Here is a 25179-nt window from a genome sequence, read left to right on the forward strand (position 1 = left end):
TGAAACCCTAAGTTAAAAAATCCGACTATTATATACCGAATACACGTGAAAAAAAAACTATGAAGGAGCAAGGATACCTTGCTCTGGAAGATCCACGGAGCAAATCAAAGTTTCCAAGGTCCCATAGGCCGATTTGTGATGTATGGCGAAGTGGGAAGATAAAAAAAACGAGAGGGAGGAGAAAGAAGAGGAGGAAAGCTCGAGCAGGAAGGAGGCGGGTGGTAGAGGTTTAAAAGCTTGGCGCCATGCTCTTGGCACCAGGGAGCATGGCGCGAAGCTTGGCGCCATGTCAACATCCAGATCATCACCTACGCAAGGATCCGGGCGCCAGAGGCTCAGGCGCTGAGGTGTGTATGCTTGGCGCCACCGATGCTGGCGCCAAGCTCAGGGTCCATTTTCCGAAATGTTTCCTCCAGAGGTCTATTTGTGAAAATCTTTCAAAAAAAAGGGCAAAAAACCCAAAAAAAAGTCGGCCCTATCACCTTCGACGCAAGAGAAACTTCCTCCGCCTCCGCTCCCTTTCACTGATGCCAAAGCCCAAGGCAGAGCGCGTCGTGGGGCTGTGACTACTAGCAAGCACAGGAAAGGCCAAAGCTGCGGCTCCAGGCGGCCACCTCCTAGCCATTGCGCGTTGATGGAGGTCGGGCTCCGCTAGTCTGGAGGCTCACCGCTTGTCGCGGCTCGTGCTGTGCTCTCCCTCGACCCCGTATCACGGATGGGACGGGATGCCGGTGTGCTGCTCCGCCTCCCAGGCGGCCAGGCCACCCTGCCTCTCCACCGGCCACATTGCACGCGAGATGCAGATCGACGCGACGGTGGCGCCAAGAAAGAGCTCCTCCTTGCTTCCGTCCTGTACTCCTGCAGTGCAGCGATAGAAGGTGAGCTGGACGAGCAGCTCAAACGGCTGTGAATCGACGTTGCCTCCACTGCCTGCAATGTGCTAGACAAAATGCCAAGCTCCCAGGTGATGAATGAAGGTACCTATCTTCTTCTGTACAGATTCTGCAAATGACGTCAACACAAATTCATTTTTGCACGCTTGGTGTAAAAGATGGAGTTCTCTGGCTTGTTGATGGGTATATATTAAAAGTGAAAGAACAGTTCCTTACTGTAAATTAATTTTGAAATTTGGGTGACCACCACACCAAGATATGATCATGACCTGCTTTCTCTCTGCGCATTCATGTTATTGTAGCTATCTCATCTAATCACACTAGCCACTCGCCCACTCATCTGTTGCAATGAGTAAGCGTGTGAACAGTCACACTGGTAATTTTTCCATACTTGCATCCTAGGGGCTGTTTAGTTGCCCCAAACTCCCAACTTTGACAATATACAAAAAGAAGATTCCCCATCACATCAAACTTGCGGTACATGCATGGAGTACTAAATGTAGACGAAATTAAAAACTAATTGTACAGTTTTGTTGTACTTTGCGATACGAATCTTTTGAGCCTAATTAGTCAATATTTGGACAATAATTTACAAATACAAACGAAACGCTATAGTGTGCTACAGTGCTACAATAGTGATTTTGCATCTCCAAAGTTGGGCAACTAAACAAGACCCTAGAAGTAATGGTGTTACTGTTAACTGCATAGCTCAGTTTTGTCATGTGTAATCATATTTCAATGAAGCTTTGTTCGTCTTAACAGAACATTGACTTGATACAAGAACAGAAATTGGAGTCTATGTGCCTCCTGGAAGCAATCAAGAGAAATTATTGAAATATACAATCACTTCTTTCTACCACATTGTCACCTTGATCAATTTATTAAGCATGAGTTGACTAAACCCATTCATCATATAGATATGTTTTCCATGTAAATTTCTTAATCATGATTTCTTCTAATGCACCTATGTTCTTGGTGCACGCAGGTTTGCTCATTGCCAGAATTTGTTAAGTGCCAGAGAGACAGGTGCAGATGGATAAGTTTCTTAGGAATCTTCAAAAATCAAACATTAGCAGATGATATCAGAAAGTTAGACTTTTATTGTAACTGTCATAAGTTATAATACAGCCAGCCTGCATATCAGTGAGTTTGGTGGTGGGGATATGGTATAGTACGTAACCAATCTGTAAGGAGCTGCATATATATATCTCGAGTATTTAGGATCAGGCAAATATTACTAAGGTAACTCTCAAACCCAACACTAAGGGCCATAAGCTGCAGCAACATCGCATCACCTTTCTCTTTAGTTACAAAGAAGTTGTATCCAAAATAATTATTAAAAAGACTAACATATATACAACTTTGATTCCCTGTATAATTTTAACTTTTCATTTTCCATGTATTGGTAGGGTTTAAATTTGGTATTTATTTCAGACTTCATTGCCTAATTTGCAGATGACATTAACGCAATGTCACCATACCTATCCATTATCACAGGTAAAATAGCAATGATACCACCTTACCTTGTTACTAAGATAATCAAACCAATGTTATTTACCCTTGAATTTAATAGCCAGTGATTATCCAACAATACATTCAGTATTAGATTGACTATCGTATTTGTGCTGTTATCACATTTGTAGACATTATCAGTATATCATTACCTATGAGATGTGACTAGTATTCTGGCTTCAAATCAACCATCAGCTCTATCGTCAAGTACCTGTACTTTGTTTGCTCATCAGGCCTTTCAGTGTTTTGTACCGTTCTAGATGCTGGCAGCTCTTGCCTCGCAGTAAAGCTTACAAAACAAATTTTCTGCTCTAATTAATAAGAGTTACATCCCTACCTGCCTGCCTTAAAAAGCCAGAGAGGGAAGGAAAAACTAAGGTGCTCATCTTACTGAATCTGATGGGAAAACAACAACTATACATTTTCACATCCAAATATTGAACACTCAGATTCACTTTGCAATTTTTGTGTTCCGTAGTCTGCAGTGAGAAGAATATTGAAGCTTACAATTAGTAAATGACAAGTTGAATTGATAGTTTCAAGTGTTTGATGACAACTTGTGGATCTTGGAAAACCAATCTGAAAAAAAACTGCAATATGAGCAAAAAGACCTCTCTGTATCAAAAGCAAGGAAGCAAAAAAAAAAAGGAACAAGAACAACAATGGTATATATCTGGCACACATTACAGATACATATTTTTGACAGGTGTGCTAATATTTGAAATAACACCGGTGCACAATATGCTTGTATATATGGGTTCTATCGGAAGGTGGACAAACACTGGCTGGTCTCAAGTAGGGTGCGGCAAAGCCGCGCCAGAGTTTCTAGTATGATACCGAATTCTAGTTTTCATTCTTTATGTGATATTTTCAAAACTTTAATCAGTTAAATTGGACGAAACAACCACCAAATCACCCTCAAAATTTATGAAACCATTTTTGGTCATAGAATAAAGGAGATGAAGCCGTTTTGCTTAAAAACGCACATGTACCATTGCAGTTTTCAAACTAAAACTCCTCAAATTCGACTACTTTTGAAGCATATCTGAATTTTTATGGCATCAAATACTTTCCAAAAATTATAGGAAACGACTAATATTACTCACATGAGATGTAATTTAGAAAACCATTTCCTATCATAAGTTAAATAAAGTACTTTAAAGTTCTTCTAATATTTTCCGAATTTCCCAGTCTTTATAATTCTCTATGCGACTTAAGCTATGAAATTTTAATAAATTATTGCATCTGATGCGAGGAATATTAGTTATTTTCCTATAATTTTTTAAAAGTATTTTGGTGCCATAAAAATTCAAAGTACAAGTGAGTTTTTAAGAAAAATGGATTCATCTTCATTTGCTTCATCACTACAAAAGTTTCAAGGTGATTTGGAGATTGTTTCGCTCAATTTAACTGATAAATGTGACGAAAATGTCGAGTAAGGAATGAAAGTTAAAACTTGATGTGAATTATCTTTGTGTCATAACAAATTTCCTCTAAACCTATACACCAACCAGATCGGTCACCATTTCAAACATTGGAAGAATTCAAATTGCAGATTGCCAAACCCTTTTCATGGAGGTCATAATCCTCATGCCCTTTAGTATTTGAACATCTCGGGACAACTTCATTTTCAAGAAGCAACAACAAGCATTTCAAGTATGAATTTGCCATAGTTATCCATAAACAACAAAGGTATTTTTTTCCTTCTGAGATTGTAAAATGGCTAGATCATCTTGTATTTGGCAAGTAAAGTAGGTATAAATCCGCTTTTTAGTTTTAATCAACTCAAATAAAATGAATTTAATCAACTCATATTAGTACATTCCACTTGCCGATTGCATGTCAAAACAATTGGAGAAAAAGGAATTCATGATTCATGATTCAACTATTTTGCTCGACTACTGCTACACGTACAACCATTTGAGAGCAACTCAGGATCCAACTGTTAAAAATTAAAATCACCTAAAAGGGAAGCTCATAAATGCATGAGATGGTTTAGATGCATGGTTATACTTGAGCTGTGCAGAAAATGGTTGTACGTGAAGCATTTCTAATTTTGTTCCGCACTGAAAAGGAATGGTAGAAGCTGATACCTTACATGTAGAGATGCCCATCAACACAAGACTAATAAGAGTGATGTCCACCAAAGCAGGTTTGATGCACATGATACCACGTCACCAGTATCTAAGCCTCAACCAAGTCATGTGACTGTTCAGCTATGTGTTTAACTTGAGTTTGTGCAGCAGCTAACGTCTGTCACAATGTCCCACGATTGCACATTGATCAAGGAGCCACAGGCCCACAGACACCAGCTTGCCAAGTCTCCTTGGTGCATAGCAAATCTTGAAAATAATTTTATGTTTGAATTTGTACCAGAAACTTCCCAATCATTATGCTTTTGTCATCTGAAAGTTTGTTGCTCTCTCATTCTCCCTGAGATACACCCTTGAAGATTCAGTTCATTCCCAGAATTTCTGGCACTATGGAACTATGGATGCACATAGCACATGGGAACATAATATTTTCAGCCTCAAAAATCACTCATCAGCTTCTTATCTTTTATCCCTGAACCTTCTTCCCTTGTACTTCTGTTTGAAATCTTCAGGGCCTAGTAAATCTGATGCACTTGAATTCATCTCTTCAGAGAGCTTTTGGGCTAGTTCAAACTGTCCAGCCTTTTTCACATCGCTGATCAGTGCACGATAGACATAAACTGAAGGTTTGTGGGACATCTTCATCTTGTCAAGCATTTCCAGGGCTTCAGTAATATGACCAGCCCGTCCAAAACAATCAATGAGTGCTGTGTATGTTCTAAGATCTGGATTGATGCCTCTCTCAAGCATTTCCCCTGCAAATCTTTTGCACAGACCTAATCTCCCAAGCCTTCGCAAGCAGTTTATTACAGTATTGTAAGTCACAATGTCAGGATAATGGCCAAGTTCTTCCATTAGCTTCACCTCATGAAGCATTTGATCCACTCGACCAGCTTTCCCCAGCATGTCCAAGATAGTGTTGAACGTGACAACATCCAAGGTTCGATCTTTCTTCAACTCTTCAAAGATGATCAAACTTTTATCAATGTCTCCATATTTAGCCGTGGCAAAAATAATGCGATTCATTACTGTAGGGTCTCTATTCTGTGTTATTTCCAAAATTTCTCTTACAAACTTGAGTATCAATTCACATTCATCCAACTTCTGGAGGGCCTTGGCAACATTCATATATGAAGTAGAATCAGGAGCAAGTTTTGAAAGCAGCAAGTACCTGAATACCTTGGCAAAAAGATCAAAGCCATCTGCTTCAGCTGCTTGCTGCAGTAACACATTAAACGTGTCCAGGCCAACATGGATCTGCTGGTGATGCAGATGCTGCAGAACACGAACAGCATCAACAAGGTTGCCAGATCTGCTGAGTTTGTCAATATAAGCAGTAGATGCTGAGGCATCTGAAGCACTACTGCTTGCTGTGATCGAGCAATCATGCTTAAATGCCTCAATGGCCTCATCATCGTCATCATCATCTGAACCACACCATTGGAGGTAACGCACAGTCATGTGTGGATTAGCGCGTGCAGTGTGCTGCTCCTCGTGGAGCAAGGCACGCACCAAACACCCCTGGAGTAAAAATGAAAGAAACTTATGAGATCGTTTCACCACTTTGAGTACCAGATACACAATTCAAATAACAAAGGTAAAATAGAAGGGGGGACAACTTCAAAGGTTAAACCAAACCCAGGATTAGGTCCTGAGTATGCCAAGAAAAACCACTGGTGAAATAAGACGGGCTATTAAGTATTAACGATCTACCAGATAATCCATGACAAGGAATCAATCCCCTCACCGGAAGCAATCTAGCAAGGTTATGCTTGGATCCTCAAATTCGTGAGAGGCCCGCGCTAACCGAGCACCGCAACGGAATTTATTTTGCGGAAATCAACAAAGATTAGGAGAAGCCGGGAAGGGAAGTACCGGAACGGAGAGACGGGCGGTGGCGCCGAGCGAGCGTCGGAGGAGTCGGAGCGCCGCTGCCGGGGGGAGCCGCCACATCTGAATGGGAAGAGGAGTCGCGCGGGCCCCTCTCTACCTCGCGCCGCCGAGGCCATCCGACGGGGGGCGAGCGGGCATCCGCGGCGCTCTGGGGTTCCTCGGGGTTTAGGCGGCGTGGTGGGGTTTGGGGGCGCGCGGGCACGGCAAGTGTTCGGGGAAATGCTTACGAGGGTCGTCGGTCGCCGAGGCGCGCGGGGCGGCGAGAAGACCGTGAGGTGAGACCGCTGGGCGCCTGGGCCGGGCGGAACGTGAGGGTGGCCTGGTCGAGTTCTTTGGTTTGCAGAGGGCGTCCCAATAGCCTGATGTTGGTAGGATAAATAGGGGGTGTTCGGCACATACGGGTTAAAATTTAGCCCCTGTTACATTGGATGTTTGACACTAATTAAGAGTATTAATAAATATTAGTTAATTACAAAACTAATTGCATAACCCCTAAGCTAAATCGCGAGACGAATCTATTAAGCCTAATTAGTCCATGATTTGACAATGTGGTGCTACAGTAACCATTCGCTAATGATGGATTAATTAGACTTAATAGATTCGTCTCGCGATTTAGCCTAGGGGTTCTGCTATTAGTTTTGTAATTAGCTCATATTTAGTCGTCCTAATTACCATTCGAATATCCGATATGACAGGGCTAAAGTTTAGATCCTATCTCCCAAACACCCCCAGAGAAGTAACAAACTGCTTAAAAATTAGCTTGCCAAAACTCTGACGTGCTAAAATTTCGCCATCAAAATTGCTTAAATTTGAAGATGGTTAAATTTTTTTGAAACTAAACGATGATTAAATTTCGTTATAGCGTACCGTGCGGTGCACCTAAAACTTGGCCATTGAAGTGGCGCCGTTTCTAGTTTGCCATAAAATGCTCTGGCCAGTTTCCTTTTTGGCGTGAAACCAAATAGGGATCAAATATCTAAGTAGACGCCAAATGTTGGCTCACACACTAGGGATGTGAACCAAACACGCCTCCAAATTTAATGTCATTGACCGGAGAACCAAAAACTCGTAGCTCTTGAATTTTTGCCCAAATCAGACTTGCGTCGGATTCCAAACTTTTTCTTTAGCAATCCAATACCGCAGCCGCCCCGAGTGACCATGATAGCACTTGTGTCAGAGTAACACTGGTGAGTGGACGATATGCAACCATGCAGAGCTCCTCGACAGTGACCAACTGACCATGCACGCGACGGGATCCGAAGCTCGCGCGGCGTCCCCGCGTCCTGAAAATGCGGGCAGGGTTCGTTACGAAATAACGGCCATGGCGCGCCCACCGCTCCCCGCCCTCCCGCGGAACGCGAGCCCCGGAAGAGCGCGTCGCCTAGGAGCTCGCTCCACCCAAGAAACGGTGCGCGAGCGCCTCGCTCCTGCTGCTGCTCCTCCTCCCAGTCCGAGTACGGCGCGCCGGCGGCGATGGCGTACCGCAGGAAGCAGGGCATCCAGCGGTCGGCCACCTTCGTGGAGGACCACCGCCGGACGTCGTCGGGCGGCTCCGCGTCGCCGGCCATCGCGTCCCCGCGCGCCACCCGCTTCGCCGACGACAACCGCCGCCCCGACCGCTCCTCCCGCCTGGCCGCGCAGGCCATGGTGTCCTCCTCCGCCGCGCTCGGGGACCTCACGCTGCCGGACTTAGGCGACCGCTTCCCCGCCGCGGCGGCGTCCCACGGCGACAGCCAGCCGAGCAGCCCGATGCAGGTGCGGCTCCGTTCTCCCCCGTCCACCCACCTCATGGCATCCCGTCCGTCCTAGAATCACCTGTGCCTCTGAACGCTGATCAAGAATCGCCGATGCCGCTGCAACAATCCGACCGTCTCTGAACGATCTGCTCCGCCCATTGTAGGACCCCGTCACCCAGCTCTACACGTCGACGACAAAGCTAAACGACGACGGGCCCAAGTACGACCTCGAGCTATCCCAGAAGGACGACACGAGGCATGGGTTCTGGTCGCTCGTGGCCCAGAAAGCCAAAGTCATGCTCGACGAGAACGGCACGCCACGCACTCAAGTAAGAACTCTGAACATGTGCGACCCCTTTGTGAGTTTGCATACTGCGAGTTCTCTTCAGTTCAAGCTCTGTTTCCTCTGCTTTTCCCATGGGAATCTGTAGCCCGCCGAATCTCGCTGGTCCTACGACCGGGTCCGGAGCTCGGAGAGCCCCACGTCGCGGAAAGGAGCGCCGGAAGGGGGGAGGATCGACATCGGAGGGAAGATCAAGAACGTCCTTGAAGTCAGTCCTCTGATGAACTCAACATTTTCAGGCTTTCAGCATGCAGATTTGTTAGCCTTTTTAAGCATCTAGAGCCTGACGAGCTGTTATTGATGCCATTCACTGTTTGCTTAGCAGCAGGAGGGCCTGGCGGCGGTGGCCGACAACACGACACCCTGTGCCGGCGCCGGCGGCAGCGCCGTCGTCGCCGCCCGGAAGCTGCAGATCAGGAGGAAGGCGTGCAGCATGGACTTCCGGAGCGCGAACCTGGTCAGCCCCGACACGCCGATGCTGTCCGACGACGTGGAGTCGCCTCAGATCAAGGCCTCTCGCGACGTAAGGTTTCTCCTTTTTTCAATTTTTTGTATACGTTCTGCCTGCGGAAGAACAGCTTCAACATTGGCATGTGCCCCCATCATCAGGTAGCGAACGCCATGGCGGCCAAGGTGAAGCTGCTGCAGCGCGAGCTCAAGACGTTGAAGGCCGACCTCGCCTTCTCCAAGGAGCGGTGCGCGCAGCTGGAGGAGGAGAACCGGCAGCTCCGGGACGGCAACCCCGACGCCGACGAGGACATGGTACGTGCTCGGTCCCTGCAAATCAACAATGAGGTGATGTGATTTGTCAAGTCCTCGTGACGCCCTGCGTGCTTTCGTTCATTGTGCCAGATACGGCAGCAGCTGGAGACGCTGCTCGCGGAGAAGGCGCGGCTGGCGCACGAGAACACGCTGTACGCCCGCGAGAACCGGCTCCTGCGGGAGATCGTCGAGTACCACCAGCTTAACATGCAGGACGTCGTCAACCTCGACGAGGACGACGACGACATCGAGGAGGAGGACGAGGAAGATGTCGACGCCGAGGACGACGACGACGCGGAGCAGTACCAGGATCGCGGCACGTCCTCGCCGTCCCACCTTGCGCAGGAGGAAAAGGAGCACCAGGCGGCCGCTCCGGAGGGCGATCCGGACGCCGCCCCGCAGTCGCCCTCCCGGCAGACGGAATCGCCGCGGACGCCGAGCACGAACAGCGGCGGCGCCATGGACAATGAGCCGCCGCGGATGCTGAACACGAACAGCGGCGGCACGGTTGAGTACGAACCCCATCGGCTGCTGAGCACAAACAGCGGCGTCATCTCTGACGATGATTCGTCTGCGGTGCCCCGGAGGTCCAAGGATGATGGCTCGTCACCTGAAACGACGCGCGACGGCTGACGAAAGGCGGCTGAAATAGTGCAAGCTTGTAGAGGACACGTGTCGTCTCTGATTTGTTATTGTGATTTTGTTGAATGTAATTCATAAAATTCACCTGATCTGGGTGAAAATAAAGAAAGTAAACTCTTGTTGAGCATAACATAAACGCCCAGTGATCAAATATTCTTCCGTCAGATGAGTGAATTCCTGTGACTCTGTCAAGTCTTCTCATTCTTTTGAGTCCTTTAGAAACCACGGCCATTGATTTACTAGCATGTCTAAATTACTAACTTTACGGGTATTAAGGGCGCACTTGTTTAATCACACTGTATATTTCTTATCGTTCTTATTACACAGTTGTACGCCTCTACCCGTCTGAATCCACAATGTTTTATCAGAACATACTTGCCAAAAGTCATAACAACTGTGAACACTGTTATCTTCTTCATGAATCTGCTCCAGAGGAGGAAAGAAATGGGGGTACAGAAATGACAAAGGAAAGCAACTTTGTTCAATTAAACAGATTCCAGATACACATTATTCTCCCAATTGTTTTGAGATTTCAAGCAAAACCAATTGTTCCCATTATACAAGGAAACTAAAGAGTTCTGTGCTTCCGAAATAGGTTCGTCAACATCCGGAAAAGTTTGAGGCTGACCAATACCCTGCAGAAACATGAATTACCATTTCAGTGGATTTGTATTACATTATTGACATGGCTAACAAGCAATAGTCAGCAGCATCCCAATAATGGCTAGGAACAATAAAGTAAATATAAGCTGAAGGAACACTGAAAGTCCACAGGGCATATCACAAGGTACTACCAGCTGAAGCCAAATGGATAGTCTCCCTTATTGTTGTTCCATTTTTCCAAATGGATACTCTTCCTTACTATTATCCCCTTTTCTACAAATTCGGCCAAACGATAATATTTAGTTAGGAAAAAAACACACCACCATCAATTAGAAGTTGGCATTTTATTTTTGTGCTTCTTCCTGGTCCAACAATAGGGAGCTATGAGAATAACATTGCAACTTAGAGCTGCATAAGGATGAAAGCGAAAAAAAAGTGACTCGCAACGAAAGGAAGAAAGGACTGAAGATAATCTGCTAAAGGAACTAATGATTCAGTACGTTTTTCCTGCCCATTCTGGTTGCTAGCAAAATGTATACCATAGGAAATTGCAAGAAAAGTGAGTTTTGTTCATACTGCATAGTCAGAATAAAATCTGTTGATAGGATATTTTGCATTCAGTTAACTTCATGGTAATTTGGTAACACCAATCTTGTGGTTTATGATGTGGTATAGGATTATAGACAATGATAACACAAGCAACTAAATAAACAGTGTGAGAACAAGGCAGCATGAAGTTTTTATCATTGAATATGGAATAGCATTTCCAAGACACAATTGACAGAAACAGAAAACACATAACATCAAGAAATGGCAAAGACAATGAGCATAAAAGACAACAGTTGCAAACTTGCAATTATCCGCAAGAGTGTTATCCATGATTAGAAGGTTTGGTCCTCACTTAGAACAACAGTATTGTATTGAGGTAGACCGGTAGAGTAAGAAGACAAAGTTGAAAGCAGGCACAGTTTGGTCATAGATATGCACTGAACACTATGACACGATGAGTTGATACCGCATGAAGAGTCTACCAGTTATTGTAAATAGTAGTTTTGAACACTCAACATTCATTGGAATCTGCTGGGGAGGGTTCTACCCTCCTTGCACAGAGCTATTAATAGTTGCCTAGCTCGATTTGCTAAAAGGAGTAGACTACTGGAATGAAAATATGTTGGCCTCTCCCTCTCCCATTTCCATTGCAATGACCAAATAAGTTGCAATTAATACTGAGTGACAACAAGTGCAGAACACGCCAACCCACTACGGCAACCAAAAATGCTCGCAGGAAATGCTCAATTTTCCATCACTAGGATGAAATGCAATTCCTAACCTAAACCAGACCGAAATCGAGCCCAAACCCTAGAATCATCTCGCAGCGTACTGCACGAATTCCACCACAGCCGATCATCCCCGGAGACTGAACCCAAGGGGGAATCCCAGCAACAGCCACGGAGAGCAGAGGCAAGGGACCAGATCCGCACCTAGTTGCCGGAGGACTGCTCGGCGAGCTTCTTGTCGCGGCGCTCCATGGCGACGTCCCACATGTCGTTCCCGATGTGCTTCGGCTGCATCAACCCACCCACGCACACGAGAGAAACGAGATGGATCGTGTCAGCACGGGGTGGGATTCGGATCGGGATAGGGAAGGGGTGGGGGTTGGGGGACGAGGGCGTACCCTGCCGTGCGCGGCCTTGTGGATGAAGTACTGGGCGTTGCCCATGATGCAGAGCATGCCGCCGATGATGCCGAGCGGCAGGATGGCCTCCAGCCAGTGCAGCCGCGCCATCGGGGAAGCCGGAACGGGGAGGAGGCGGCGGCGGGGGTCGACGACGGCGGCGAGATCTCAAGGGACAAGGGGGGCGGTCGCGGCGTGAGCCAGTGGACAGAGAGGTGGGTGGTGGTGACTCCGGGCGTCTGGACCTTTCGGGTGGATGAAGTGATTTGGGCCGGGCTTTTCGGATTCTCAAAGTGGGTGAGCCTTGCTGGGCTTTATTGTAACTGTTGGGCGCCGTGTTCCACCCTTGCCCGATGGGCTGGATCGTTTGCCACAAGTCTCTGTTTCTAATCTGGGCGCCCACCCCACCTCAAAAAAAAAAATCTGGGCGCCCATGGCAACACACGATGGTACGTAAAGTTGGCAAAGCAACAAGTCCGTACATTTCCATCTCGTTTCTGTTTGCTTCATTTTTCGAGTAAAATGCATGAAGCATCATTAAACTTGCACCAGAATTTTAATTGGATCACTTAACTTGAAGACAGTACACAAAACATCATCAAACTTGTAACAAGGTTCACCCGAGGTCCTTTTTTCAACACATAAGGACTAGTCATCATGTAAGCATGTTTAATCGCAAGGAATTTTCACAAAACCACCTTGGAAAGAATGAGGTAGCGTTTTTTAGTTCTAAGCCAGGGTGGCGACGGGCTAGGTTGGAAGCGGCGACATTATGCTGCTCGTGATCCAGAGGTGCTCGGTGAGAGTTGCAGAAATGAGGACGGATCCCTAGGGAGAACAGGACATATTGGCTCCAGAATACAGTAAGTTTAGGAGAACTCTATTAGTTAGGGCAGGGCAATGATACATCGTTTGTAGATGATCAAGACTAGAATGTGTAGAACAAGATGCAATTTTGGGTGCGGATGGAATGCAGGAACTTTGTTGTCGAATTCAATTTAATTAGATATTATGGTTAGGGTTTAGATTTGGAAGTGTCGGGAATTGCATAAAACATAGGTCTTATATTCAGTTCTGTTACACATGTCCCATTGAGTTTTAGAGTTTCAGTTTGTTTTTGTTAATTTTTCAATTAAGTTGTAATATCGCTAAGGCAATACATTGAGTGGCGTCTGAACCGTGAAAAGGAAATACCATTTGTTTTTCATCTGATAGAAAGGTATCATTTTATACAGAGAAGGATGATATTTTTGGAATTTTAATTATGTTGAATCGACAAGTAACTTTATATATTCAGTGTGAACTTAATTTTAATCTTCGTAATGTAACTTGGGCAAACCCCACGGCCCCACGCAAGTGTCATCCAATTCCATGTCATTGCCTACTGTTGCCAGATCAATAAGCCGTTGCAAAAAAAGGACCTCGGTGAACAAGAATGCAAGTTTGAGGATGAGGTGTGTACTATTTGGAAAAAAAATGCAAGTTTGATGATAAGGTGTGTACCATTTGCAAGTTAAGTGATTTGAATGAGAATTTGGTGCAAATTTAATGGCTCGTCGTGCATTTTCCTCCATTTTTTTTGGCAAAAGTCTGTTTGATTCATATAGAAATGAGAAAAGGTAGCTTATGATTATGATTTGTAAAATCTGAGATTGTGCAAGAGAGTAGCAAGTCTAAACAAACAGATCCTACCTAGATTGAAATAGAGCCTTAACTCTATTTTCTTTTAAAAAAATGTTAGGTCTAGCTGGATCCAAATTCACGTGGCTTTGAGTTTTTTCCCCGTAAATTTACCGTGAGTTAGAAAAAAAAACTAAATAGAGTTAGCTGAGGTAGTGTTTGTTGGCTCAAATGTAACGTAATCTAATTACTGAAGGTAATGAATCTCATTATATATGTTTAGTTGCAATAGTTTCACTAATCAAATCTTTTACCTAAATAATATTTATACAAGCTTGTTTACCACTTCTTCCCACCGTAATCAGATACAACACCCACACTATAATCCGATTAAGTTATCAGAGTGCAAAAAAAAAATCACCTATTCAGCTGCAAAATACATTATAATCTAATTCTCTTTACGTTATCCTAGCATCAACTAAGCACGAACTAAACAGAAGTCAGGAATTCTCACCTCGTAGGTCGACGGGCTCCGACAGCGACCACCGAGGCCATTTCGGTCGTTTGAAAACAGGATAACGATTAGCCGCTGCGTCGCGATCACCATCGCTCTAAAATTCAGGCGGAAAAAAAAAGGAAAAAAAGACGGCTCGTGCTGCCGCGATACGAGACAAGGAGACGTGGCCGCGTCGGTCGCGGAATCCGGTGGGCCCGGCGCTGGAGTATTCTGAGGGCAGCGGAGGAGGAGGGATCCGGTGGGTGACAGGGGCGCCTGGATTTGTGCCAAAAGCCCCCAAAATATTGGTGCTTTACACGGGGCAGGGGGGCATGGAAAGCGAGCGCCGAGTGCCCGAGTGGGAGGGGAGAGAGCACAGGCATCAGCAGTTCAGCACAGGCGGGGGAAGGGATGGCGCTTTTGTCTTGGGCCAGGCGCCCTTTTCAGCTTCACCCCCGGCCGTGACAACAGCGCTCGTGGCCGTCGCAGGCGGCGTATGGCGCCGGGGGAACTCCATGCCAGGCCCCGGCGCTTTCCCAACTCTTTTCCTACTACACCACACTAGTAGCTGTACGTTCAGTTTACAGAAAGAGGGCTACCTGGGTTAAATAAATAAACAAAAAGGGTCAGTCTCCAGGCGCCATGGATCCATCATTTCCGAGCTCCTTTTCCATTTCTTTTTTACTGCACGTCTGCCGGCACGTGCACGCACAGTAGTAACACCCGGCGCCGTATCTTCCTCGCCAACCGCATCGGACACCGTCGCCAGTTCAGTTCAGGTTCACCACCACAGCACTGACCACCACTCGACAATCAACGTGCCCCCGCACGGCCGCACCGCACCTGCCCCCCAACATGCGCTGCCGCGCGCGCCCGCGGACGTACGTGCTCGCCCCAGCACCGGAGCAGAGCATCCTATGCGTACGCGTATCCTCCCCCGGCCCAGCAGCGTCCCCTCCTCGCCCACACCGAGCACGGACCAGCCAGCCACCGCTTCGGTTGCTGCGGAAAGAAAAGGAAAGGCGACGCCGAGCACGTGGAGACGACACGATCGCCGCGCGAACGTGCGCGGGAACGATGGCGTTGTCGTCGCCGCTGTGGGAGAAAAGAAATCCCGGCACGGACAGGAGCAGCACCGCATGCGGCAGCAGCTAGCGCCCTAGCGGGCATGTGCGTGTTGCCCCGCTTCCGATGTACGGTCGCCGTTTTAGAAATCGCCCGCAGGCGCTCGTCACGGCGCCTTGTGCTGTTGTGCAATCGCCGCCGCACGTGTCCACGGGGTAGGGCGCGGCCATTCTCCCTGCCCGGCCGTGGAGGTGCGGGCGTGGCGAATGCTTATCAGGGGAAGGGGTGTTGAGGGTGTCTGGTCAACCAGCAAGGTCGATAGAAATCTCTGCCTTGTGTTCGTTTCAACAAATAAAAGAAATGAGAAACATTTTTTTTTGTCTCTGTTCAACGATATGCACTGAAATTTCAGATACCTCGGGGTTAACAATCATTTCGTCAGTTTCATGCAGCATAAAACTGCATACTTTAAGTTTTATCTGCCATAGGGGACTGAAACAAGGCATTTAAAAGTGAATGACGATGTCTATAATCAAATCCTCCAAAGACGTGTAAAACGATAAATACGAATATACCGGGTGCAAAAAAAAGACAGAAAAGAAGTATTTTGGTTAGGCATGCGATCCTAAAAGATATGACACCGAATATCTCTAACAACACGCTAAACATCACATGCCAGATATCTAGTGTGACACAAATATGTCTGTAGCTCCTGTCAACTCTAAACATATCGGCATCAGATATCAACTAGCTAGTGTGACACAAGCATGTTCATCGTTGTCTCAACTGTAGCAATATGACACAACACCATAATTAGCCGGCACGACACCAACATGGCTGTTGCGGCCGTCAACTCTAGTAACATGTGACCACCAAATACAAACCAAATACAAACAAGATGGTTGTGCGTGTCTCTCGCTCTCTTTGTAAAATGTAGCACTGCTGAGACAATTAGGTGTGTGTTATATAGCATGTCATGATGTCATAATACAATCACCTATTGTTTATTTTGACAAGGATCTATCAATAGTTTTACGGCATGTCATCTATGCGTCTTTGTTTACTGATATCAGGATAAATATTTTAAAAGGCAACAAATAACCATAGTTTAAAAAATAATCCTTGTCTATTAAAATATTGCAGATACTACATCTTTGTTTTTTTGTTTAGGCATAACTTGAATATCATATTAAGTATTACTATTGCGGTTTACAAGTTACCTATACATTTGCAAACGTGCAAAGTATGTACAGTTGAAGTCTTTCTACTCCTACGTTATAGCCAAATGGAATCCAGCAAGTACGCTAGCCTTTCTAAAGCTCTGTATAACTCCAAGAAAAGATGCGGGCTGTGGTGTATCCCCAGTAAAACGGGTAATGCAGAATATGGCAAGTAGGTCGATGCGTATCCCTGCAGCTGCCCTGGGCCGCTGGGCGGCAGGGGGTTTATAAACCCTACGGGGCAAGCACGCAGGAGCGCAGAGGGATGCCGCGACGCAACCCGTCGTGCCGGGCGCAGGGTTTTGCCGAGATTTTCCCAAAAAAAGGGCATTGCCACCGCACCAAGAAAAGAAAACGAGACACCGCGATAAAAACATACCCCAATCTCCATCTTCTCCTCTTCTTCCTCCTCTCCCCGTAGCGGCTTCCCCCCGATTGGCACCCGGGGCGGCCCCATCCCGACCCGGCCGCCGCGCGCCGCCATGGACGGCCTGCACGGTACGGACGCCTGCTTCTCCCCCGCGAGGGCCATGTCGCCGCAGGTCAGGCCCCCCGGGCCGCCGGACGTAGGCAGGTAAGCCTCGGCGCTGGGGTTGGGGGGTGGGTTTCATCGGGAGAACGAAAAGATTGGCTCTTTGGAGTTGTGGGGAGTCCGTCTGATCCGTGCCTTGTTTTTGCTCCTGTGTCTGTGTCTGGGTGCGATTGGATTGCTTGTGGCGCAGTCAGTACCTGGCGGACTTGCTGCAGGAGCATCAGAAGCTGGGGCCGTTTATGCAGGTGCTCCCAATCTGCAGCAGGCTGCTGAATCAAGGTGAGTGTTTTGATCTAGGTGTTATAAAAAGATGCTCTTGTTGCTATGTTTCTTATGCAGATAAGCATTGCTGCGGTAGATTCGAACTTCTCATGCTGTCCTCTACGGGCAAATTGCTACGACTTGCCTTGCTTGATGAAAATTTGCTAGATAGACGTCTTTTGATTTCAGCTGCAATGTTTTGTGCCGTGGGTATTGATAGATGAAAAATCTCGCCTGTTCATAACAAGTACAGTGGCTTTTCTTCAGTGGCAGGATGTTTTCTTATGTCAATGTTATGTGCTAACTTTTGCTTATCGATCCATGGTACCAGAAATAATGCGGGTGTCGAATATGCGGCGCCAACATGGTGCTGGGGAGTTCGAGAAGTTTCCAATCGCTAGCCCAAACCAGATGCATCCGTCACCCCCCATGCCAAATTTTTGCGGGAACGGTTATAGTCCATGGAATGGGATGCATTCAGAGGTAGGATACACTTCAGTCACTTAGCATACCTTTTTGTTTTTTCTACAAAAAGAGAATGCTATATAAGAGATGTAGCCATGATATAAGTTGCTATGCATTTTCTGAAGTGCAATCCAGCAAGAATTATGATCCACGGCATATTAATATTTCTGCACTCATCAAATTTATTCATGAAGGGCCTGCGAAAATAAAGTTGGCTTTCAAAGAGTACTAAGCATGCAGATGCTTTTATAGACATAAATATAAGCCAACAGGTGGTCAATGGGCTCCATGAAGTGTTTCTTTTTTGACATCCTTGCAATATTTCAGCTGTTTTTTAGTTGGAAGTAGGATTATTACCAACTTCTCTTCTGTTTTTTTGCTGTTAATCCATTTTCCCCTTCCCTTTTCAACATTTATGATTTTAACTAACCGTTACCACTATGTCCTTGTAGGCTTGTAGTCATATTATAAAGGAAACAAATTTATCCATATCAATTATCAACTATATACATAAAAAACTCGGCCTTTTGGAGAAGTGTCCACATGACTTTGCCTCAAGAGAGGGGAGTGCCGAACCCTTTAGGGAGGTACTCGCACGGCTTGCAAGCACCCGGGTTCGAGCCCGGGTGGACTCTCAACTGGGTGCTCTACCAATCAAGCCATTTCTTGGTTCTCTCAATATCAAATAATATCCTGCTATGTTTAAAAAAAAGGGAGGACTTGGCACAGTGGTACAGAGGCTCCACTTGTGGCCTAGAGGTCCTGGGTTCGAACCAGCCTCTTTGCAGAATTTCAAAGAAATTATGCAAGTGTAAGGCTTTCTATGAATTCCATTCCCCAAACCCACCTCGTGTGGGAGCTTTCGCACCGGGTACGCCTTTTATTACGCTTAAATACTTTATCGCAACTCACATCCATTCTATTCACCACATCAGATAAAAGGGGTGTCAACATCCTTCCAAAAAGCGTGCAAATGAAACTGACACTCAAATTATCTAAGACACACTGCGCTGGGACTTCAAGGGACATAACTAAATCTCTGGTGTTTAAGCCACAAAACTCAAAAGTGAAAACAATTTGATGTAAACCAAGAATTATATTTTCCATTATCTTCTCTTCTCGCCTTCCTCCTTTACCATATTACATTATTTCCATTATCTAAAAAATTTCCAATCATCCAAGGCAGCATTCTTGTCAATTATGATTGAATTAGTTTCAATTATCTAGTCATATTAGAACCACTGACCACAAAGTTGACAAGAACCTGTCATTCTACAATACTCTACAATACTTACATCTGCTTCTCAAATTGTCCACATCACCTGAATAGTCTTCGAACTGTACACTAGACATGTGGAGAAGCGTGTGACGTGTCTTCCATATTGAGTTTGGTTTGTAGCCATGTTTGGAAAGAAGTTCCTGTAATCCAAATAATGCTCAAAAGAAGGTCCATGCTTAATGATACACTATTGAAGGTGGAAATATAAACTTGATCTATTTCTCCACAAAGATCTGACATTTTCCTTTGTATTTGCTTTTGCTGAGACTGGCAATTCATTTTTTCACCTTGAACAGGAGTTGAAATGTTTAGAGTAGGGGTTTATAGTTTTTAGAAACATAGCTTTTGTGCTTGTGGTGGGACGCATGCAAGTTGTAACTGGGGAAAAAAACTCGACCAACCTAGGACGAAGTAGGTGGTTTTGCATAGAAAGAATAAACAGGCATCCAAAGTTGAGTTGAACCTAGGTGCTTGGGGTTTACAACCACACCTACCGCCAACTAAGCTAAGTTTAGTTCTCCAATGTTGTAACTAAATCTTGGGCATATTAAGAAAGCATTCGGAAGCCTAGAAGAATTGTTTAGAATGAAGTTTGTTTAATGTTTGGCCTTTTTATCCAATTCTGTAATGTTCTTTCTTTAGGAAGTATATGGTGCCAATTTTGTACATTCTCTAAATATATCCAAAGAAGTACATCACTAACACTCTGCTATCATTGGTCAGAGAGTAGGTGTTCCACAAGGAGCTATGGGTTGGCAAGGACCCCCACAAAGTCCCTCTTCATACATTGTCAAGAAGATTTTGCGGTTGGAAGTACCAACACATACATACCCTAATGTATGTTTTCATCTGTCATATTTGCAAGGGTTTCTGGTACAGCACTATGGCACCATTACTTATACTACTAGTCGTTTTGTACAGTTCAATTTTATTGGCCGTCTTCTTGGCCCAAGGGGAAATTCTTTGAAGAGGATTGAAGCCTCTACAGGTTGTCGTGTTTTCATCAGAGGGAAGGGCTCAATTAAAGATTCTGGCAAGGTAAGCATTACTCTGGAATCAACCAGATATGGCTATGTGTACTGTATCTTGAAATGACTGGATGATTGTTTGTGTTTTGTTTTTACAGTAGGCATTTATTTTCAGATTGCATCTAGCAAACCTTCAATACTAACCATGCTACTCTTTTCATTTCGTAATAAAGGAGGAACAACTTAAAGGAAGACCTGGCTATGAACACTTGAGTGAGCCCCTCCATATCTTGATTGAAGCTGAGTTACCTGCTAATGTGATCGATGCAAGACTTGCAAAGGCACAAGAGATCCTTGAAGAGCTATTGAAGCCAGTGGTATGCATACGTGTTCTCAACCTTCTTATCTTCCCTTCCACTTTTCAATCTGCAGCTTATCTCAAACATATGCTGAAACATCCAAACATGCCAAAGAAAAGAGCTTTGCCAAACATCCAAACATCCAACTTGTGTCAATTGCTCTATTCTTCCACATTTGTTTTAAGCAGATCACTGAGTACTAACCCACTAGATTAATGCTATGGGCTACGACTTTTACCAGCTCATAGTACTCCACAAATGAATAAACAATCAACATCCTTGACTTCTGTTTCTAAATCCTGATTCTTATGCACTGCTAAACAGGACGAATCACAAGACTACTACAAGAGACAGCAACTCCGGGAACTTGCCATGTTAAATTCACCCCTCCGAGAGGAGAGTCCACATCCAGGTGGTGCTCCTCCTAGCCCCTTTAGTAATGGTGGCATGAAACGAGTGAAACAATGACCACGGAGGCTCATCCCTCCCTCTTGACTCTCCAGCAATCCCAACCAGTCCATGCCTTCACACCCTAATTTTTCATGAGCAAGCTTTCATGACGGTGTTGGCAGTATGCGACATCCTTTACTGTATTAGCAGGTGAATTTTGATCTCCCATCCCATGTGACATTAACCTTATGAGAATGACAGATGACTATGCGTAGTGTATCCTCTGTGGCTGTATAATTAGAACATTTGATTTATTTGTTACTGGTAATGCTGAGATATAGTACTGTGCAAAATTTTGAGTTACAATGCGTTAGTGTGGCGGTACTTATCTCATTTTTTCGCTTTTCGGTGCAACATATTTGTGAGCTCTCCTTAAATCATTACTGGCAAGCAGAAATATGTATCGTATCAGGAGGCAGCTGTGGCTGTCTGGCAATCATGGATTTGAGTTCAGCAGTCCAGATTTCAGTTGATACTGCTGTTGGTTATGCAGTCCACACTAACAGGGGCTAGACTCTAATCTTAGCCATTCAGATTTTGATCGAATTATCTATTTTCAAGCACTGGCCATTTTATTAAACATTGTTGATGAAAGGTGGCCAATAGGCTTCAACGATATTACCTTCATTCCAAATTATAGGTTATAGGTTGTTTTGATATTTTTAGATACAAGTTTGACAGTGTGTACCTGCTGTTTAAACCTAACAGCCCTAAAATTCCAAACTATCAAAGCTCATGTGCAATGATAATTTGGCAAGTGCATCTAAAGTTGACACATAATTTGGCAAGTTCATTCCAAATTGTATGTCGTTTTGGTTTTTCTAGGTTCATAGTTTCGCACATATCAAAAACTATGAACCTAGAAAAGCTAAAACGACCTACAATTTGGAACGGAGGGGGTGGTATTTATTTATAACCTAAATTCGGCTGGCTTTAGGGACACCACAAACTCTACATATTCTACAATTAGATCATGCCTAGATGTCGGTACTCGGTACCAAACTCCTAAGAAATAACACCTCGTGCAACACATCTTTTTGTTTATTTGCGAGTTGGTATATACTTATGCAACGCAGGAGCTTCGGAGTTCATGTATCACTTTTGAAGAACTTAATTAGTGCTAGGTTTCTATATCGAGAAGGGACCACTAGTCCCGAAAGGACATCAAGGGGCTCGAATAGCTCACACATCTCAACCAGATAGGTTGAATAGTTTGCACATATAGTTCATAAATAAACATTAGCAGTTAATTGCATTTGAACCAAAATAAGTTCGCTCGGCAGTCAGCACACATGTAAGTCGGTTCCTCTTGCTCGTGGAAAAGAATGAGCGATGACTGGAAGAAAGAGAAGAAGCAACGGAGACAAACAACAATACAGTCAAGGGCACATGCGTTATTTGATATACCAAAATAATGAAAAATAAAAGAAAATAGATTAAAATGAAAGATTATCAGACAAATCAAGCAATCTGGCGTTTTGAGTGTCAAAACTATGAAGCAAACGTTTCGGATGTCAAATATGTGAAGCTTGTTGTTTGGAGTGTCAATATGGCAATTTTCTCAATAAAAGTTGTGACGTCAGTATTGTAATGTTGTTGTCCCATTAAAAGTTTGTTTGTATCTTTTCTTTCGAATTCGCTAGGAGACAAACAACCATTACCAACTCACCACAATGTGGATGCCCTTCTTGTTTTTTTTTTCTTTCGTTTCCTTCTAAACTATTTTGCCCATTCTCTTCTATGCCTATGTGAAATTTTTCATTGTAAATTGATTTGAGGTCCAATTGGAAGCGACTAGTCCTTCACTCCTTTGATATGTGCTTATGCTCAGGTTAGGCCTAAACTTATAAATATACGCACTCATTTTATACGATTGTGATAGACTTAGTAATTATTATATAAAGTGTTTCATTCACATGTATAGTAATCATTGAACCCTTAGTTTAAGTTATGTGTTTAGCAAGTTCCCCAAAAAAAAGTTATGTGTTTAGCATGAAAATATGTATTCTCATAACTTCTTCTGTACATATATGTATGGTCTAGATGGTGTCAGACATCATGCACAAGTTAGTATTTTCTATACAAACAATTGCATGGATAGATAATTTAGAATATATTGGTGTACTTGGGGTTTTTTTAATAATATATGCAGGTATTCCCCTGCTGACTTTGTTCAAAAAAAATATATGTAGGTATTTAAATTTGTATTTAGAGATTACTTTAGGTTGTTTATAATAATGACAAATATGGATAAATTATATGCAAATTTAAAAGGTTGCTTTACTTTTTTTCTATAATTGCATAGATAGGTAATTTAGATGAAGATTAATGGGTTCATTTAGGTTGTTTTTCATGAAAAAAGTGAGTAATTTAGATATAGACTTCAGGGTTACTTTAGAGTATTTTTATAATGAGGAGTTGCATAAATTTTTAGAAAACATAAAGATCCGGGTCTATCGGATTGGCTGGATGTTTCTGATTTGTGAGATAATTCTAGAAATTCCGTTTTTTAACAGGTTTCGTGAGGATTAACATGAAGGTTGATTGTTTTCCTTTTTATTGGCAAACCTTATGGGAAATGAATTGTCTCACTAGAAATTCAACATTGCCTTAGCAAAGTCTTTAGCTTGAACCATGTATCCGTGAGTGCCCCAGCAACTCATCTTGTAACGGTTTTTATTTAATTCTTAATAAAAAAAGATACGCAGCTCTCACGTATTTAAGAAAAAGGAAGCTCGACATTTCAAACAACTTAAAACTACTTGAGCTGGACAATTTTTTGCAAAAGATAATACTTGCTAGAAATTATATTGAACAAAGATTAGTCATTATCTATGGTTCAAAGCATTGCCAACTGGAGTCCTGAAGGGATTCTGAATTTATCTTAAGTTTGACAAAGTTTATAGATAAACTCAGGATCCATTAGGGCGGAGGGGAGTACTTGAGATGAACTATCTATATTTCTTTGCTTCTTATCATGGAAAGCAGTTTGTCTCGATTGGAGCAAAAAAAAAAAGAAAAAGCTTAGCGTAAAAACATCATATCTAAACAAGTAAGAGGAAATAAGCATAGGGCGGAAAACATATTAGTTGGCTGGAAAATCTAAGATAATATCCTAAGGTAGGGAAGATAATCGCTACAAACCATTCAAAATTGAGAAGTGTTCAAATTCGTATTAAGAGGATGAAGCTGGACAAATGAAACAGGTAATGATATGCCATGAACATCTCTAAACCGCCTAGCTTGCTCCACGGTACAATACATAACAGCTGTACAGATCATAGAAACATCCCAGTTCTTAACCATGGAACAAGAATGATACCTCTATTTTTACTACGGAGAAGGCAAGTAATTGTTGGTAGCTGATTTACATTAACCTTTTTAGAGCAGGCCCAACGCTTCACGGTCTGCAGTGAGCTCACCTTGCCAAATCGGATGGGAACCTCTCTCTCTGCTCATCGAGGACTGCAGGACGCCACGCACGCGAGGGAGACAGGGCTAGTGCTGCATGCCGTCTGGTCTGGATCTAGTACTCTCTCGGTTCTAAATTGTACTCGTATTGACTTTTCTATGCATCTACATACATAGGAAAATACATAGGAAAAGTCAGTTACTTTTTTATTTCGAACAAGCATGTGGTCCTGCACAGCTAACATGCTTGCATTTTGAGATTATGAGTTTAGATGGTGTCTTAAATGCATTCCGTTTATAACCCTTTTAGAACCCTTTGGCGCAGCTCCGACCAGCTCTGACTCAAAAGACCGTAGCACCGTTGTAGAGTGCAGGAGCTGGAGTTGGAGCTCCACTGACTTCATCTCTTTCCCAATTCATAATCCGCCTCCGTTGCCTCGCCTGCGCTGCCGACCTTGGCATCGCCCCCAAACTTAGCCGCCGTCCGTCGCCTCCAACCCCGCCGGCGCCGTCACCTCAAGCAAACTGGGGACGTCCTCGCCTTCGATCCAATCCCGCCGCCGCCATCGCCTCCAGCACGCACACCGGGGACGCCCTTGCCTCCGATCCAATCCCGGCGCCACCGTCGACTACAACACGCAGACTGGGGATGCCGTCATCTCCAGCACTCACCCCGGTGCCGCCGTCGTCTCCGGCATTCGCACCGAGGCCGGCGACACCTCCAATCCCACCCCGACGACGTTGTCTCCTGTCCCAGACCGGGGCCACCATCGCATCCAACCCAACCCTGGCGCCGCCGTTGCCTCCAACTCCACCCCGGCGTCGCCGCCATCTCCAGCACGCAGACCCCAGCGTCGCCGTCGTCTCCAGCACCCACCCCGGCGCCGCCGCCGTCTCCGGC

The 25179-nt window shown here is 44.6% G+C and overlaps 3 protein-coding genes across 7 annotated transcripts; 2 read left to right on the forward strand and 1 right to left on the reverse strand.

Moving 5' to 3' along the window:
- Positions 1 to 416: 416 nt before the first annotated feature.
- Positions 417 to 6718, reverse strand: LOC101764293 (pentatricopeptide repeat-containing protein At1g11900). 5 transcript variants are annotated; one of them, XR_001163546.2, is made up of 3 exons: positions 6374 to 6718; positions 4499 to 6019; positions 417 to 858 (listed from the first exon to the last, which is right to left on the reverse strand). XR_001163546.2 is itself a non-coding variant. In XM_004961662.3 (2 exons), exons 1-2 carry the CDS (start codon positions 6449 to 6451, stop codon positions 4958 to 4960), a joined length of 1140 nt encoding a protein of 379 aa, XP_004961719.1. In that variant the 5' UTR covers positions 6452 to 6718; the 3' UTR covers positions 4201 to 4957. The 5 variants fall into 5 exon arrangements, 1 of the variants encoding a protein (XP_004961719.1); XR_002676665.1 differs by lacking the exon at positions 417 to 858 and adding an exon at positions 2496 to 2884; XR_214846.3 differs by lacking the exon at positions 417 to 858 and adding an exon at positions 2496 to 2984.
- A 1846-nt stretch (positions 6719 to 8564) lies between these two features.
- Positions 8565 to 9973, forward strand: LOC101754574. The gene is made up of 3 exons (XM_004963636.3): positions 8565 to 8993; positions 9080 to 9232; positions 9323 to 9973. Exons 1-3 carry the CDS (start codon positions 8904 to 8906, stop codon positions 9863 to 9865), a joined length of 786 nt encoding a protein of 261 aa, XP_004963693.2. The 5' UTR covers positions 8565 to 8903; the 3' UTR covers positions 9866 to 9973.
- A 6868-nt stretch (positions 9974 to 16841) lies between these two features.
- Positions 16842 to 21200, forward strand: LOC101765513 (KH domain-containing protein SPIN1). The gene is made up of 7 exons (XM_004961665.4): positions 16842 to 17127; positions 17276 to 17364; positions 17678 to 17829; positions 19814 to 19927; positions 20012 to 20128; positions 20292 to 20435; positions 20742 to 21200. The coding sequence occupies exons 1-7, from the start codon at positions 17036 to 17038 to the stop codon at positions 20883 to 20885; spliced, it is 852 nt and encodes a 283-aa protein (XP_004961722.1). The 5' UTR covers positions 16842 to 17035; the 3' UTR covers positions 20886 to 21200.
- The last annotated feature ends 3979 nt before the right edge of the window (positions 21201 to 25179 follow it).

This window comes from Setaria italica, chromosome III (assembly GCF_000263155.2).
Source record: "Setaria italica strain Yugu1 chromosome III, Setaria_italica_v2.0, whole genome shotgun sequence".
In the NCBI taxonomy this organism is placed as follows: domain Eukaryota; kingdom Viridiplantae; phylum Streptophyta; class Magnoliopsida; order Poales; family Poaceae; genus Setaria; species Setaria italica.

Excerpts from the sequence above, each read along its gene's own strand:
- LOC101764293 (XM_004961662.3), bottom strand. The coding sequence starts at position 6,451 with ATGTGGCGGCTCCCCCCGGCAGCGGCGCTCCGACTCCTCCGACGCTCG. Across the intron at positions 6,020-6,373 it reads CCGCCCGTCTCTCCGTTCCG|GGGTGTTTGGTGCGTGCCTT; the intron begins GTACTTCCCTTC and ends TTTTTACTCCAG.
- LOC101754574 (XM_004963636.3), top strand. The coding sequence starts at position 8,904 with ATGGACTTCCGGAGCGCGAACCTGGTCAGCCCCGACACGCCGATGCTG. Across the intron at positions 8,994-9,079 it reads AGATCAAGGCCTCTCGCGAC|GTAGCGAACGCCATGGCGGC; the intron begins GTAAGGTTTCTC and ends CCCCATCATCAG. Across the intron at positions 9,233-9,322 it reads CCGACGCCGACGAGGACATG|ATACGGCAGCAGCTGGAGAC; the intron begins GTACGTGCTCGG and ends TCATTGTGCCAG.
- LOC101765513 (XM_004961665.4), top strand. The coding sequence starts at position 17,036 with ATGGACGGCCTGCACGGTACGGACGCCTGCTTCTCCCCCGCGAGGGCC. Across the intron at positions 17,365-17,677 it reads CAGCAGGCTGCTGAATCAAG|AAATAATGCGGGTGTCGAAT; the intron begins GTGAGTGTTTTG and ends CCATGGTACCAG. Across the intron at positions 20,129-20,291 it reads CAATTAAAGATTCTGGCAAG|GAGGAACAACTTAAAGGAAG; the intron begins GTAAGCATTACT and ends TTCGTAATAAAG.